General features: G+C 37.2%; 1 protein-coding gene across 2 annotated transcripts in view; it reads left to right on the top strand.

The window, feature by feature from the left end:
* Positions 1 to 15,784, top strand: part of EPM2A (EPM2A glucan phosphatase, laforin) — a 57,417-nt gene that overhangs the window by 16,773 nt on the left and 24,860 nt on the right. For both annotated transcript variants that reach the window (XM_084513511.1, XM_084513510.1), the window contains exon 2: positions 10,994 to 11,168. In XM_084513511.1, coding sequence (XP_084369637.1) covers positions 11,107 to 11,168 — 62 coding nt within the window. In that variant the 5' untranslated portion in view covers positions 10,994 to 11,106. The remainder of the gene's footprint in view (positions 1 to 10,993; positions 11,169 to 15,784) is intronic.

Genomic DNA, 15,784 nt, shown 5'->3' with positions numbered 1-15,784 from the left:
GTGATGATGCTGGTCTGCATCCAGGGCCTCTAAAGCTGTTGGGCTCCTCTGTCTCAAGTCACGATTCCTGCATGTGCTGTGGTCCAAATAAGGTTTATTGGGAATGGTGCTTTGCTTACCTGCTGTGAGTCCAGATTAAAGGCCTGAAATTCAGGAGGATTTTGAACCATGCTGCAGTATTTGTGGAAAACCGGTTGATGGTAATGAGCCTCAGAATCTGGGAAGAGTTTCACCCATTAGAAAAGAAAAGTTTAGAAAAAATAAGAGGTTTTTTTTTTTTTTTTTTTTTTTTTTTTTTTTTTTTTTTTTTTTTTTTTTTTTAAGCTATATCCTGTGTAGCTTTCTGTACTCTGCTTTTGATGTAGATTCTTCAGAACTGGGTTTATGCATCTCTGAGTTTGGAAAGTACAAGTATATTGTGCCTGATGTCAAAACTAAATAAATTCAAGATGGAGCTTATGCTTGCATTTATTCTTGTGAGTTCATGCCTGAACACTAACCATGCTTTTTTTTTTTTTTTTTTTCTTTTTTCTCTGGTCTAAATAAACAATGCAAGGTACTATGTAAGATACAATGTTCCATAAAAGAACAGACAAAATGCCAAGGGTATGCCCTAAACTGTGTTTTGATATGATCAAATTCAATCTCCTGACATACTTTCATATAACCATTGGTTTGAGATAGTAGGTGCTTGCTAGAAGCTTTGCAAAAGATGGAGTCATGCCAGTTAAAGCTTAGAAGCTGGGTTCTAGCAATTTGTGAATGTGAGCAGAGCCTTAATTCCTTACCAAAAAAAAAAAAAAAAAATCAATTCTGGAGAGAATAGAAAAGGAAATGTCTTGTTTAAATTCACTTGTAACTATTGTTCTCTGTGGTTTCTTGGAGGCCCCAAGCAAACAATAACACACAGTTCAATTTAGAAACAACTATGCTGCACAGCCTCTGACTCCCTGTGTTGACCTTCCAATGTTTCCAGCTCGTGCAAGCTTGTTGGTTACAGTATAAGCCCTCTGTTTGATAATGAATGCTTCTCATAACAGTTCAAAAGGACTGGTAAAGTTGGGGTATAATAATATTTTTCATAATATTTTAACAAAACTAGTGGAAATATTACCAGAACTACAACTATTTGCAACTAAATTTTGAAGTATCAAGCACTTGATTAGTAACAATTAGAGCAGTTTGCACGTTTTGCTGTGCATGTGTCCTGGTTTTCTTCTGCAGTTTAAATGCAGCCATCCAGGAGTGGCAGCTTCCTGCTTCTCTTGTCTGTATGAGAAAAAGAAACAGGTATGTGGCAGTGGGATCCTATTCTCTGCTGGTTGTTATGAAGAGTTGAGTTTTTCCCCATATTGCAAGAATTGTTTTACCTACTTTCCAGTGCTGTATCAAGAGCTTTTTTGCATGCAAATAGGAAAAGGAGCTGCTAGGAGATTTGATCACTATCCTCCAGGTAACTACATTGCAGCTGAGCCTCAGGGATTACTGGGTGCAGAGAGGATGGGGTGCTTGGTTTCTGGGGGAAGCCTGCAGGTGTGGGTCCCTGTTGTCCCTGGTCATGTCTGGCTGCAGGGTGCTGTGCCCAGTCCTGCTTGTAGTGCAGGTCAGACCATTGGGATGAACCCCCTACGTCTCCTGATCCACCAGGCTACAGGGACTGTGGCTTTGTTGCTTGGCTTTGACAGTGGCCACTTGCTTTATAAAGTGCTTCTACAGAACATTTTGCCCTTAGATCTTCCTTGCTGGATCTGCTTGCCCAGGGCTTGGTGCTGCAGGGGATGAATTAGCCGCCCTAGGGTAAGTAAGGCTTGCAACGCAGCCTCTGAGCTGTGCAGAGCTGGAGAAGATAGGGGCTATTGGTATTTTCCTGGAAATGGCAGAGCTCTCCACGGCAGTTGTTCTCACAGTTTAGTCCAGCTGCATACAAAACGAGGGTGAGCAAGTTATTATTATTATTTTTTTTAATAGGTGTTAATTCATTTTTAATGTGGCAACAGAAACCAATCTTACCTCTTGGCCTCAACTGTGTAGAACAAGAACACTTGCTGATTTTAATGCAGTGATGTTTTAAAGGCAGAAAGGGAAGTTAATACCTAGTTGCCATTCAACTTCAAGAGACTGTAACAGAATAAACAAACAAACAGGGCTAAACTGTAGTGGTATAAGGCACAGTAAAACTTTGAGATAATTCTAGAGAAGTACAATTTAATGCAACATTATTTTTCTTTAATTGAAATGCACTTCTTCTTCTTTCTTCCACAAAGCTAATCTACAGATCCCCAAAGGTTACATAAAATTTCTATTACTAAACAAAGAAAAAACACAAAATGAGAGAATAACATTTCTTTGGTCCTTTTAAAAGAACTATTTTATGTGTCATTATTCCCACTGGGTGTCGCCATTTTACTTGTGTATAGCCAGTGACTGCTTAGCTTCATGCAACTGCTTACAAATTTCATCAGTATTTAGTGTAATCTGTTCCGCTTTTGAAAATAATACAGGATTTTACTTCCCCACCCCAATCTCATTCTTAAGTAGGTAATGTCTGGGAAGGAACATAAAGTGCAATTGGGTTTTGATGGTTGAATAATTATGTATAATATGCTTTTTGTTCATGCAAGGCTATTACTTCCTGAACAATGCTAGATTCCCTAGCACCTTTTAGGTGTGAGGAAACTTTGTTATGATTAAAAGAGAATAATTTTGGAATCTACTACCCAATGCCTCTTTAATGAATGGAGGGGAGTACAATAGCTCCTGTTATTTTGTTATTCAACCCTTTCAAGGCGTAGTTATCGTAAATTACAATCATCATAGATGGCCGGTAACAAGTTTTTTGTTCCATCCTCTCTGTATGTCAGCATTAATCAACTTGTACTGAGCAGACATATGAAGCAATGGAGAGTTGCCCAAGAAAGTGCAAAATTAAAAGAATAAAAATAAACATGCACACATACATTTCCCTGGATTTGGCAGGTATGTATAATTTCCTACCCACAGAGATAATCAGGGGCCAGCTCTGGCTGCCGTGAGAGGCTGATAAACATTTGTGCTTATAGTGATGAATTTACAATAAATGTATAACTTAACAAATGCCTTATTTACCATTATTGCCATCATCCACTTCACTCCCTGCCCTCACTCCCAAGGGACAGCAGCATGCAATATGGGTCAAGACTTTATTTTCAATGGTGAGAAACTTCAAGCAGTAATAAGTAACTGCCATGAGCCTTTGGTTAGGATTTTGCCATGGCTACTATCCTGATGTAGCTTTTTTCCTGCCTATAGTTTAGTGATCTTTTCTGGTATGGTCAAAAGCAAAAATCGGTAATATACAGTACAATACCATAGAGAGTTTGAAAGCAGTAAGACTGTATTACATTATGCATTTTATTATCAGGCATTTTTCTATCATCTGCATTTTCTTTATACTTATTTCCACCATCTGTCTAAGAAGAACTTTTGTTTTCGTGAGCTGAATTCCCTTTGAGTTGCTTTTCTCTGGCTTAATCTCCATCTGACTGGACATTTGGCTAAAAATTATGACTATAGTAGCAGCTCCCACTGAGAAACACCTGTGCCTAAGCAGACCTAGAGAGAGAAATAAAGCAGGTGTTTTTGCGAGTTGCCTTTGAAAATTCCTATTTTCTCATCTATAGTTAAAAAAAAAAAAAAAAAAAGGCCTTGTTGATTAGCAGCTGAAGAGGGCTTTCTTGTAAACCATTTACTTCTAATTCTGGCATAATTAAAATCTATGAAAAGAATGCTTTTAGAAGTAGACTAATAGGCTAACAAATCATGAGTTCAGTCTGGATTTTAATAGATTTAGAACTTCTTTCCCAGGTTATGCATATTAGTCCTACAACATGAGAAGTTGAAGCAGTCTGCTTTAAATCTGACAGAAAATAAATATGTAATGAAATAGTCTTTTGCTTTTTGGATATTTCTTTGGGACTAGCAAATGCAAGGAAACTTTTCTGAAAATCAAACCAGTCATGAACAAGAAGTTAGTGAACTAAGTGTGGCAAGTTAACAATTTTGTCTCAAGTGTTTAAGTAATTATTTAAGTAATTCAATAAATTTGCCTACTGTTTTCTGAATCTAATGGGAAGGCAGTTTACTGACAGCAGAAAAAGCATTAAAAAGCAAGGTAAGTGTACTTCTATTAAGCCTGCAAGTAAGGATTAGTACATGACATACAGAATTCAAATGTGTTATTTGACAGTATTTGTCAGAGAGGTAAAAACAAAGGCCAACTGTGCAGGAGCTTTGCTTAGGGTTTAGAAAAGTGGGACTCCCATCTAAGGGTCTGTGGGAGCCTTCCAATGCCAGAATACATAACCTATTGAGGGGTATTTCTGCCTCCCCTATCTGTTTTTTAACAATCAGTAGCAATTCAGTCTTGGTGGGACTGAGACAGGTCTTATTTCCAGACATGAAAGACTGAATTTCATTCTAACAGGCAGGAGGAAGGCTTTCATGTCAGAGTCTGATATAAAGGGTAAGTAAATTTGAATATTCTAAGTGTAGTGGTGGAAGTCCAGTTATAATCATGTCTGATAATGACACCTTGCAGAATCACATTCAGATACCGTTCAGGTTGCTGATTCAGGAATCAGGTCCAAACCAGAACTTGAGGACTTTCCCTATTGTAATGTAGGTATGAAAGAAGCTAGCAAATACTTAGGCTTTTAATTTCTTAATTTCAGAGGGTTTTTATACGTTTCATTTAGTTCCTGTTCTATTTTTTTTTTAATCTTTTATTCCTTTATTCCATTTCCTTATCTTCAGAATGTTCATAGAGCTTATGATGTTATTAAACTCTTCCAGGGGAATTTCGAAGCATGAACTCAAGATGTTCATTTACCTTGTTTAAAGGACCTAGTTTAATATTTCAGATTGTTTCAGTTGTACCAAAATGAGTCTGTGTGTTGGCAGACTGTTGGATCATATTTTTTTTCATCTCTGTGGTACAACTGTAGTAAAACAGTATCTGAAGGTTTTTCTTTGTATTCTCTTACTGTATGTGGTTAGTTCAAATCTCAGAAGATCCTCTTCTGGTCCCTGTTGATCTTCTCCTAGTCCTTGATCTTTGGACATATTTTTCTTACGTGTATGTTCATCTGTTTTTTCTTCATTTTATTCTTGTCTCAGTCTTTTGCCAGTCCCATTTTTCAGTTATGTGAAGGTCTTTGGTTTTAATCTTTTGTTTGTTTTTTCTTTGTACAGCCAGCTTCCTTAGTATGCCACTTTGATCATCCTTCATATGCATTAAACTAGGAGCCATATGTGCAGTCATGCAGATTTTGAAAGAGCACTCTGTAAAGCTTGAACCGTAGGCATGACTGCTGATTGCTTTGTTCTTGAGCAATTCCCTAGATCAGTGGATTCCACTGAGCAAGTATCAGCAGTAGAAAGAGCAACAAGTAGGCTACAAAAGCAATGGGATTTGATAATTTAACCCCTAGAAACTTATTTTTCATTTCTCTGTCAGATAAGCATTTTTGCTCTGAAGAGTCACACGTATGGAATTTAAACAAAATCATTCTGGACTTTATTGAAGGAAAAGAATGCTACCCCATCATTTAAACTAGGTCCTGTATCTTCTATTAAACTGTTCCAAATTCTTCATGTTCTTTAATTCGGATACCCCACTCAATCATTTAACAAGAGGATTGGTACTGTTCAGATGTTTAACTCACTGCTTTTCATGACTAAATTATATGTGTCTTCAAATGATCTGCATATTTGCCTCCCCAAAATAAACAAAGAAACCATTTTTTGCCACTTGGAAAAAAAAACAATAAAAACAAGATTAAGAAAAATATTAATTTAGAAGTGACTTGGACTATAAAAACATGCCCTTCCTGTTGTGTGTTGTTCTTTCTCAAAGTGCATATGTGCTTGCTTTCTTTTCCCCAAGGATGAACAGTAGAAAATGGATTTTATTTTATTTTATTTTATTTTATTTTATTTTATTTTATTTTATTTTATTTTATTTTATTTTATTTTATTTTATTTTATTTTATTTTATTTTATTTTATTTTATTTTATTTTATTTTATTTTATTTTTTTGCTTTACTACTGTCTCCAGGAAAGATGAAATGCTATTAAAATTCTCCCAACTGTTTGAAGATCCATAATGTTTTCTTGACTTCAAAAATTTAAATTCCTCTTAAATAATTGTTTATATCCTGTAAAACGTGCCTGTAAGCCTACCCAGTGGCCTGGTGCTGTGTGCTCTGAGCAACATGTGAGAAAATGACATTTAGTTCTGAGACCTGTGCTCTTCTCTTGTAAATGCTGCTAAGGGGATGCACAGCTACTTTGCCTGAGCAGAACATTTAAATGAGAGCTGTGATGAATTCCTGCCCTTGAAGACTGATCGAATCATGGGGAATTTATTCAAAGTATCTTGAAGTCTTTGTACAATGTTTGGCTAAGCTTGGAGAGACTAGCCAGTGTAAGGGAAAGATGTATTTATGCACCAAAGGGTTCCTTTTGGTGAGAGTTTGCCTTGTATCTCACATAGGGATTTTACAGTATGCCTTTATGAGTGAAGTCCAGAATACCCAGCTTCTAACTGGGATGCAAGGTCCTCCATATGCTCAGTTTCCACACTGGACTGGCCAGTGGTGCAGGCCTTATTGCTGGTAAAGATGTGATGCACCTGCGGTCCTGGAAGCATATTGGATTGCAGCAAATTTAGAGCTTCAGGTACAGAGATTAAATTTCAGCAGTAAACCTTCAGTTTTGGTAACTTAGGTTATGAAATGCTCTGTGTATTTGGGAAATAAGTAAATAATAAGTTGTGCTGAGCACAACATTTCTGTGTGGAATGCTGCTGACTGATTTAGTGAAGTCACTTAGAAGATCCAGTGGGGATCCAAGCCCAAGTGGAGTGAGAAGTTGGTGTGAATTCAAGCAGCTTCAACCATGAGGAGACATGTCCAGACTCTGCATGCATGCAGTCCTGTGGCGCTTCTTTCTGCCCTGGGCACTTTTCTTTCTGGTACTTGAGCAGAAGGTAAGAAATTAGAAAGGCCACCAAGATATTTCCAATGCACTAAGACTTGGACACAGCTGAGCTTGGTCCTACTGCTTTCATCATGATCTGTTTCCTCCCAGACTAACCAACCATAGCACTCAGACAGCCCTGGGCTAGAGAGAGAGGGATGAGGTGATGTTCTTTTATGTCTGCGGTGCTGCTGGTCACTGCCTGTAGCTAGTACCCTGCCCAACTCTCTCTGCTAGGAATGGAGAAGTCCCACGCCTCAATGATTCAAATCCAGAAAATAATTTGCTTGGCCTATAATGGCAAGGGAGGGGAGAGTATATGTTTCACGTAGTGTACCAAATTTTCATCCTGCCTCAGACAGCTGTTTTGTTCTTGGCACAGACTCTTCCTGTGCTTCTGAGAAGTCTTGAGCTGGGTCTTTGGAGTCACTAAGGCATGATTGCCTGGACGTACTAAGCATTCGTCCATGAGGTTGCATCATGAGGTTGATGCAAAGGGAACTCACGAGGAAAGGTTTATACTGATAGGGTTAGGAAAGAAAGAGCTGAAGATTGCCTAGGTAATGATTTCTGCTCATGCCCCATGCAGTGCCCATTTTTGTAGTTGTATGTGCTCTGCAAATATATAACAGAAAATGTGATCCTATTTGTTTTCTATTTAAAAAATTGTTTATGATCAGTTAAATAAAAACTGGTTTAATTGGCTGACTTTTATTTTTGGATAAAATGACTCTGGAAGATAAAAGTTAAGATAATTCATTCTTTAGCTGTTTTATAGCTGCTCTAAATTATAGATGAGTTCTGCATTAGTCCTCTAAACTTGTCATGTGGCTCTACACCTAAAACTGTTTCCTTGCATTGTTATTTTATAGCATCCAAAAAAATGGTTTTCCTGTGACAAACTCTGCTAGCAGAAGCATGATGTAAACTGATAAAACTGTTTTTACTTAAAAAAAATAAAAAAGAAAAAGAAACAAAAAAAGGTTTCTATAATGCATCTTGTGAAGCAAGTGGTGGCAGGAAGGACTTGTGTGGGAAGATATTATTTGGGAAGTAGGATCTTTCGGATATTACCTGGGTAGTGAAATCACAATCATTTGTGGTAAATGCCTTCTTTAATAACTCTTGCAAGAGGAATTTAGCATTCAGTATCCTGAACAATTCAGTATAATCTTTTTTTGTTGTTGTTGTTCTCCATAGCAGAATCCTTTAGATGTAATAGCCCTCTTCCCTTTGTCTCTGAAATAATTTCACTCTATTTGTTTTTGTATTCATGTATGTTCTGTTGCACAGACATCATATTTCAGTAAGAGGGGTGTTAATTCATAGACCAGTTTATAATATAAAGAGAAGTAAAGAGCTGTGTAATTCTCATGAAAGATGATATGAATGCAAGCTGTTACTGTTTACTTGAGTATTAAAATGAAAACAGAAACATTGGGATGCTCATTTGACTGTAGGCCACAGCAGGAATATGAGGTTGAGTGGTTCAGAAAAATCAACAGTGATAAATAACAGTTAGAGGAGGAAGCTTTTAAGAATGAGATTTGACAAAACCTGTTTGAGGAAACAAATGAAGCGAATGCCTAGTGGCAATTTACTCTTGGCTTCACTTGCGTGCATGTTGTAGGCTAGATAAGGAAACGAATGATGGTGGAGATGAAAAGATTACAAGGCAAGGAAGTTAATGCTACTGCTATTTAAGAGAACAGATGATAGTGAAGAAAGGAAAAAAAAAAAGAGCAAATAGTTAAAGCTGAGGAAGTATGATGGGCAGTAGAACTGGTGAATGGTAGAAGTACATGTACCTCAGGCAGAAGCAGCTGTAAACGGGCAAATGCAAAGTATGGAGTGGCGCAGTTGTGATCGCAAGCATGAAGCTTCAGACTTGCTTGTCTTGTAGGACCTACTCGCACTTTGGGGAAAGGAGAAATTAGGCAGGAGGGAGAGAACATGGTTTGATTGCAAAAGTTGATGCAGAAACCTTAATGGAAGAGGAGGATCAAATGGAAACAATGCCCACCCCATCTAGGAGCAGGGCACCAGGGGACAGGTTAGGCAACAATATGAGCTTGCAGGTGGATGAGGGTCAGGGTCAGACCCAGCCTTGTAATGGCTGGCCAGGGCTGTGGTGATGTGCATTGCTACAGCTGTCAAGATTATAAAGCAGGGAAGGCAAGGTGTATTATTTGTGGCTGTAAAGATTTTGTTGAATGCATGATGTCAGTTAAGTGGTGTAAACATCCATAGGTTTTGTTGAAGTAAACCGCTTTCTTCAAATACTGCTTAAACGTGGTAGAGAATGTGTAAGCAATTAGAAATGTAAGATAAAAATAAAGTGATAAGACTGATTTATTTATCAAAAGTCGTGCCGTACCATTGCATATGGTACATAATGGCTCAGCACTATTGAAAGAGAAAATAGTTTTCTGCCTAGTATTTTCTTTTTCTTTTTGGTAAATAATAATATTCACAATTATGGTAAAATCTGCTGCGTTGCATCTGGCAATAAGGAGTTTGTTTCAGCTTTACTATTAAATATTAGTCTTATTCTCTAATCATTGCATTTCATATCTCCTAAAATGAAATTCTCTAGGAAATTTCCCTAAATGCGATGCCTGGAAGCTGGTAATGCATTTATGTGCAGTGTGAAATTGAAGACATTCCTTCAGGCTTCATTTTACTCAGAAATTTTCTAACATTATTAATAATGTATAAATGTAACAAGTTTACATTAAAAGCAAACCTTAGACTAGGTCATTTCTGATCTGCACAATAATTCCTGCATAGCAATTAGTATTACAATAAGTTTGTAAAAACAGAGGGGGAAGAATATTCATATACTGAGTTTTTGGAGGCTAGATAACCTTTTCATTACTGACATGACCCTGTTCACTTCAAATTGCTCACTCTGGCATGGTATTAAAAATCAGTTGCCTGTAATAAAGCTCAGATGACTGATATAAGAGAAGTTGAAGGGGTAATGTATATTAGGTAGTGCATAGCTGTAACAAAAGTTTCTTACTTTACACAAGGCCATGTAAGGCAAGAGTGCTTGCTCAGTATTGCAGATGCACCAGCCTCTCTCAGGGTCACTTTGGACAATTTTCCTGTGTGCAAAGAGACTTTGTAAGTGTGACATATGCATCTAAAGAGCACAAAGCAATCTTTTATTAGTTAACAAACATAAAATGCAGGATTTAATGAGCTCCTAGGCTAGGCATTAGTATGCTGTCAATCCCCAGTACGACACTTGAAGAGTCTTTGCTGGCCAGATAGTTGCAGATCAGATGGAGGAGAGCCAGTCTTCACTGCTCCTCCAAATAAGTCTTCATTGCTGCTGGGTTGCTGTTTTCCACCTGCTTACTTTGCTTCTCTGGGATTTTATGTCATTCCACGTGGGTGTTTTTCCTCTTGAATCCTAGGCTGGTAATTCCAGCATCAACAGCCCTACCTTTGTTTTGCATAGCTATACTCTGTATTTTCTCCAAGGTCTGTCTCAGTTTAGCAATTTCTTTAGAAGTCTGAGGCAAGGTTAAGCAGCTGTGCCTTGGATCATGGAAAGCTAAACCCCGGAGAGGGAGGTCACACAGCACAAACATTAAACACTGAGGTCAAATATTATCAGACATCAAATGAGGAATTTCAATGAAATTAATTATTCTTGAAATTGCAAGTGCCATAGTTCATGATTTGGGATACTTATACAGCTTTAATTTTTCTTTAAATCATTTGCAATAAGTGATTGAAATGCTGCATTTTTTATTTTTTTATTTTATTTTATTTTATTTTATTTTGGGGGGGGGGGGCAGTGCTATTGTAGTTATTTCAATTGTTAATCATATGTTCTAGAAATGTAGTCTGAACAGGTAGCAAACACCACTGCTCACCTTAAATACTCAGTTTGCAGCACCTGCAGATCATTTGGAAGATTTTCAGTATATGCAGACTGCAGTCGTCCTTTCTTCTATTCTAGGTAATGGGCCCCATCATGATCGAAACTGTGTTTACGATGAGCGCAATGTAGTCGATGGAGTTTACTGCCTCCCAATAACACACTGGATTGAAGTCTCTGGACATACTGATGAGATGAAACATACAACTGACTTCTATTTTAATATTGCAGGACATCAGGCTATCCATTACTCCAGGTAAAATACAAGTCCATGCCTTGGCCTGTGTCAAGTATTCGAACAGAAAATCAGTATGATATCAGCAAACTTTGAATTAGAAGTGGCCAATGGCAATATGCATGCAACAGTTCCTCAGAAAAGCTGCACAAAGACTAAACACCTCTTTGCAATTAAATGTCTCTTTTTTTTTCTCTCTCAATAAAATGCAGAGTTTTGGAGTTCAAGGATACCTGCATTCTATGAAAAGCTGTATGAGTTGCATCACATATGAAAATGCTTATCACTAATTTATGGATAAATTTTTGAGGAACTGTTATCTTCAAGTGTTTGTAAATATGCATCTATACACATGTATACCCAATGTTTTTGTATTTAGGATTATTTTAACAAAGTACATAATTTGGGGAAACAAAAAGAATATATTCCTGGACCAGAACTCTAGGGCATCGTGTTATTGCTTACTTGTGGAAGCAATGGCAATTAGTGACATTTCTTATAGATGACTTCTGCTTCTTAAACAGAATGAATGCATTCCCTTAAAAAAAAAAAAAAAAGTAAAATTGAGTTAAGTCTTAAAATGCATTTACTTCTGTGGGATTCTGTTGAGTCTAACTGATTCCTTCTTCTTTTTGAGTCTGGAAGACCTCTGTAAACTTGGGTTCCTGTAATTGTAACTCATCTTTGTAGTGCTGGGTTCAAGAAGTGCTACTAGAGCCATTGCTGCTTTGTGAGGTAAAGCAGAATAAGATACAGATATCTCTAAAGCCTGCACTGAAATGAGTCTGACGTGCTCACTAGTGAAGCATGCTGCCTGAATTAGGAACCAGTAAGACTTAAAGAAAAGATAGTAAGCATTCTTCAGGGCTGTACATAAAGCAGAGGCTGTGTTTAGAGCAGCAGACTTGGCACTGGTGGCTAACTGTGCACTGAGGACTTGGGGACCATTTGTAACTTTGACCTTGTCTCCATCTGTGGATGTGACAATAAGTTTGTTGATTGATTATCAGCATCAGTACTGGCAAACCTGATATGCCATGTGCAGCTGATGAGCTGAGGTTGCTTACGGAATAGTTAATGATCTTAGGATCATTATTTATTTTATTTATTTATTGAGAATATTTATTTTTTGAAAATATCAGATGCTTATACTTTCACTGGGTCTTACCATTCCTTTGTGTGAATTTCTACAGATTACCCTTTCGGCTACTCCAGCCTCACTCTCCTGCCTCCTTCTACTGTTTTATCTGAACCCTTATGTAGTGTAGGAAGCAGAACTGTTTTTTTTCTTATGAGAGTTGCAGCGTATGACAGAAAGATTTTCTTTTCTTGGTGTCTTCTGGAATAATACAGATTCATAAATAGTGTCAGGCATATGTGGGTATTCATGTGACTTGGTACCATTCCCCGGAGACCTCCTCAAGCTATATAATACTCCTGACAGATTGTTATCTGTATATCTTAAGCATCCATTTCCAGCGTCCTATCAGAGAAAAGATCTTGTTTCCTCCAAAGCAGAAACTTGTCAATCCCAAATAATCTTAACTTGGCAGAGGAAGTTTGTGAGAAAGAGGAAGAGCTGTCAGAAAAAGAATATTTAAACACCAAAGGCTAACTTATCTTTATTTCCAGAGGCAGCAGTGATCCATTTAATACTTCCTTATCTGCATGACTATGTTTCCAAGATGAGGTAAAAAGCTGCAGATTCCACTAAAGAATATTTGGATAAAATTTTCTGTGTTGCATAGTCAATTCCAGATGAGGATCTCCTGCGTTCCCATCTTACATACTTTCACTGCAAGGAAGCCTTACATGTACATCTTCAGGAATTCTTATCTAATTTCTTTAAGCTCTATTAAGTAAGCATACCCTGTGCTGTCATGTAATTATTAATATTTTGAAGATATGCACCCTTAAATGATTTTTCAGATGTTAACAGCTGGGGGCAGTTTCACCCTTCCACTGGTTATTAACACAGCAGCCCAAAGCTAATGGCTAGTTGAGGTATTTTTTTTCTTCAGTTAAAGCAGTTAAAGTGAGCTAATGAAAATGCCATTATTTTTTATGGATTTATTGATTTGGAAGACTACTGTGGACATTAGTATCAACAAAACAAACAAAAATCCAAAACCAACAACACACAAACAAGCAAAAGCTAAGCAGCAGTCCCTCTGTCTTTACAGCTGAAAGCTTAGTTTATGGTCTGGTCTTGTTCCCCAGCTGAGATTACATTTGCCCACGTAAAGCAGCGGTACCACAGGGAGCTTTAGGAGCACAGATTCTGAGTACTGCCACTAGCTGTAAGATCTGCAAAGAACAGTGGCAGCTGGAAAGAAGTTATTTATTGGGGAAAACCTGTGATGTGTCTGTTCTCTACATTGGTGCTGATCTGTTACAGTTAATAGGATTGCCATGTGTAAATCAGTTAGAGAGGAAAGTTTTTCTCTGACAAAATGGCCTCCCATGTGTGCTGGTGAAATGATTTACTTGTCATCTGGCTAATCACAATGATTAAAAGCAGTTGCTGCTGTTAACTGTTTCTTTTTAAAACATGTGCTTAAATTTTAAATGGATTGTAGTGGCATGAAATGTTGCCAAAAGTCGTTCTGAATAATGTTGAGGATGACAGCAATGCTTTGAGATTTTTTTTTTTTTTTTAATTCAGTGTATATTCATTCATAAATCAGTGAACTTTTTAGACTTACAGGTTGGAGAATATGTGGTGCATTTTTAAACCATAATAGGATTTTAATTATTTTTTTAAGTGTGAAATGGAGTTCACCTGCAGCTATAGAGTCATGACTGATGCTAGTGTTAGTGTTCACTTTTTTTTTTTTGAAATATAGTGACACACATCACTTAAATCTGATTCAGAAAAGAAAAGAAAAAGTCCCTTTCTCTTTTGTGTTAGGTATTATTGTAATAAGATGCCTTAAATTGCAGAACAGTTCATTTAGGACACAGTAATTTTCCAACACAAAGATGAGTTATTTCATCTTTTCTGGGAGAAGGTGGTTTCACAAAGTCAGTAAATGTGGGTCACTTTAATGCTGTATCAGTTCCATCTGTGAAAGGTGGAACATCATAATTCATAGGTGTTATCTGACTTATACTTATTAATATTCTTCTGTAGCTCTCAGAAGAACAGCTCTGCATAAGGATGAAGAGGGAGTGACACCTGAAATTTCAAAATCCTTAAATAATATGTTGGAGACAATGATGCTTGATGGCAGAATTAGGTAATAGGAACACATATCACTGAAAGCAAGGGCCATCTTGTTACAGTTTTCTATTTTCAGACTGTTGTTAGGTCCCCAGATCCATATTTACCACCCTCCCACCTCTGGGAATTACTACAGACAAAAGAAAGGTCAGCATTTATCAGCAGAACACTGCTTTAATGCCTCAAGAGGCTAAACAAGAAGCATCTGGATTTTGCCTTGGGTTATACCTCATTCACTTGCATATCTAAATTGAGATTTTAGTGCAGATCAGGGGTACACATTTTATGTGGCTCTCCTGACCATCCGCACTTTCCACAGTTTGCTTCTTAATGCAGAGCAGTCTAAGAGTGAACAATCCTTTTAGTGAATTTGAATGAAATCTTGTCAGATAAAGCTAAACAACAGTTTAGTAATTCTTCTGTGAAGAATTGAGCATTTATTTGATTGATATGAAACTATCTGATGATAGTTTGGGTTGAAGATAAGAATCTGGTTGGATATGTTTTGCTTGAGGCTCACTGGAGAAAAGAAAACTTAATTTAACTTAACTGGATTGCATTTATTGCTGTTTGAGTGTTGCAACAACGTTGGTATTGATGAATTTAAAGGTATACTTAAAAGACATTTGTGGTAGGACTCAGTTTGAGGCTAAGTACTTACTTTGGATGTCTATATAGAGCAGTTCAACTCACTGGTGAGTAGCTGTCTACTTTAGAGTGAATTGAAGGACTGAATAGATCTGCAAACTACATTGAGTATGCTGATGAGATCTTCATTGATTTATAATGATACTTTAAACATCCAATTCTCGTGTCCTGTTGCTTGAAATTTGATGTCTAGTGTTATTTGAGATGATCTAGAGTTTACTGTCTGGCCTTCAGCTGCTGCAGTACAGGAACACAGTTCATGATAGCTCTTTGGTTGTATCTGTGAGGCCCACACAGATGATCCAGATGCTCTAGTACATCTCAGAGGTTATGAAAGCTGTAATTAGGCAATGCATTGAGCATTGCTGTGTCTGAAAACACCCACAGTTGTAGATACCCAGGGCTAAGTGTCTTTGTCTTGATACTGTACCCCAACTCAAGCCTACATTAATGAGTAATGTCCATCTCAGTTCAGTATGAAGTCAGAATTACCTTTGAATTATGCAACTGGAAAAATGCAAGAGAGAGCTTTTATTTGTTTTTACTCTTTAACTGGAGAAGAGTTTCATTTCTAGTTTAACTGTTTTTTAATTCATTCAGAAAATAAAATACCCTTCTGTTGTATGTTTCTGTGTCATTCTAAAGCAATTTTTTTTAATTACTGATTATATATACATATATAGAAGCTTTAAAGAGGAAGCTGTCATTCAAAAAGGGGGAAAAAAAAAACAAAAACAAAACCAACTAGAGTTCAGTGAACTATGCT

Source organism: Aythya ferina (genome assembly GCF_964211825.1).
Source record: "Aythya ferina genome assembly, chromosome: 3".
Classification (NCBI taxonomy): Eukaryota; Metazoa; Chordata; class Aves; order Anseriformes; family Anatidae; genus Aythya; species Aythya ferina.
The sequence above is the reverse complement of the archived record's forward strand: the minus strand, read 5'-3'. Positions and strand labels throughout refer to the sequence as shown.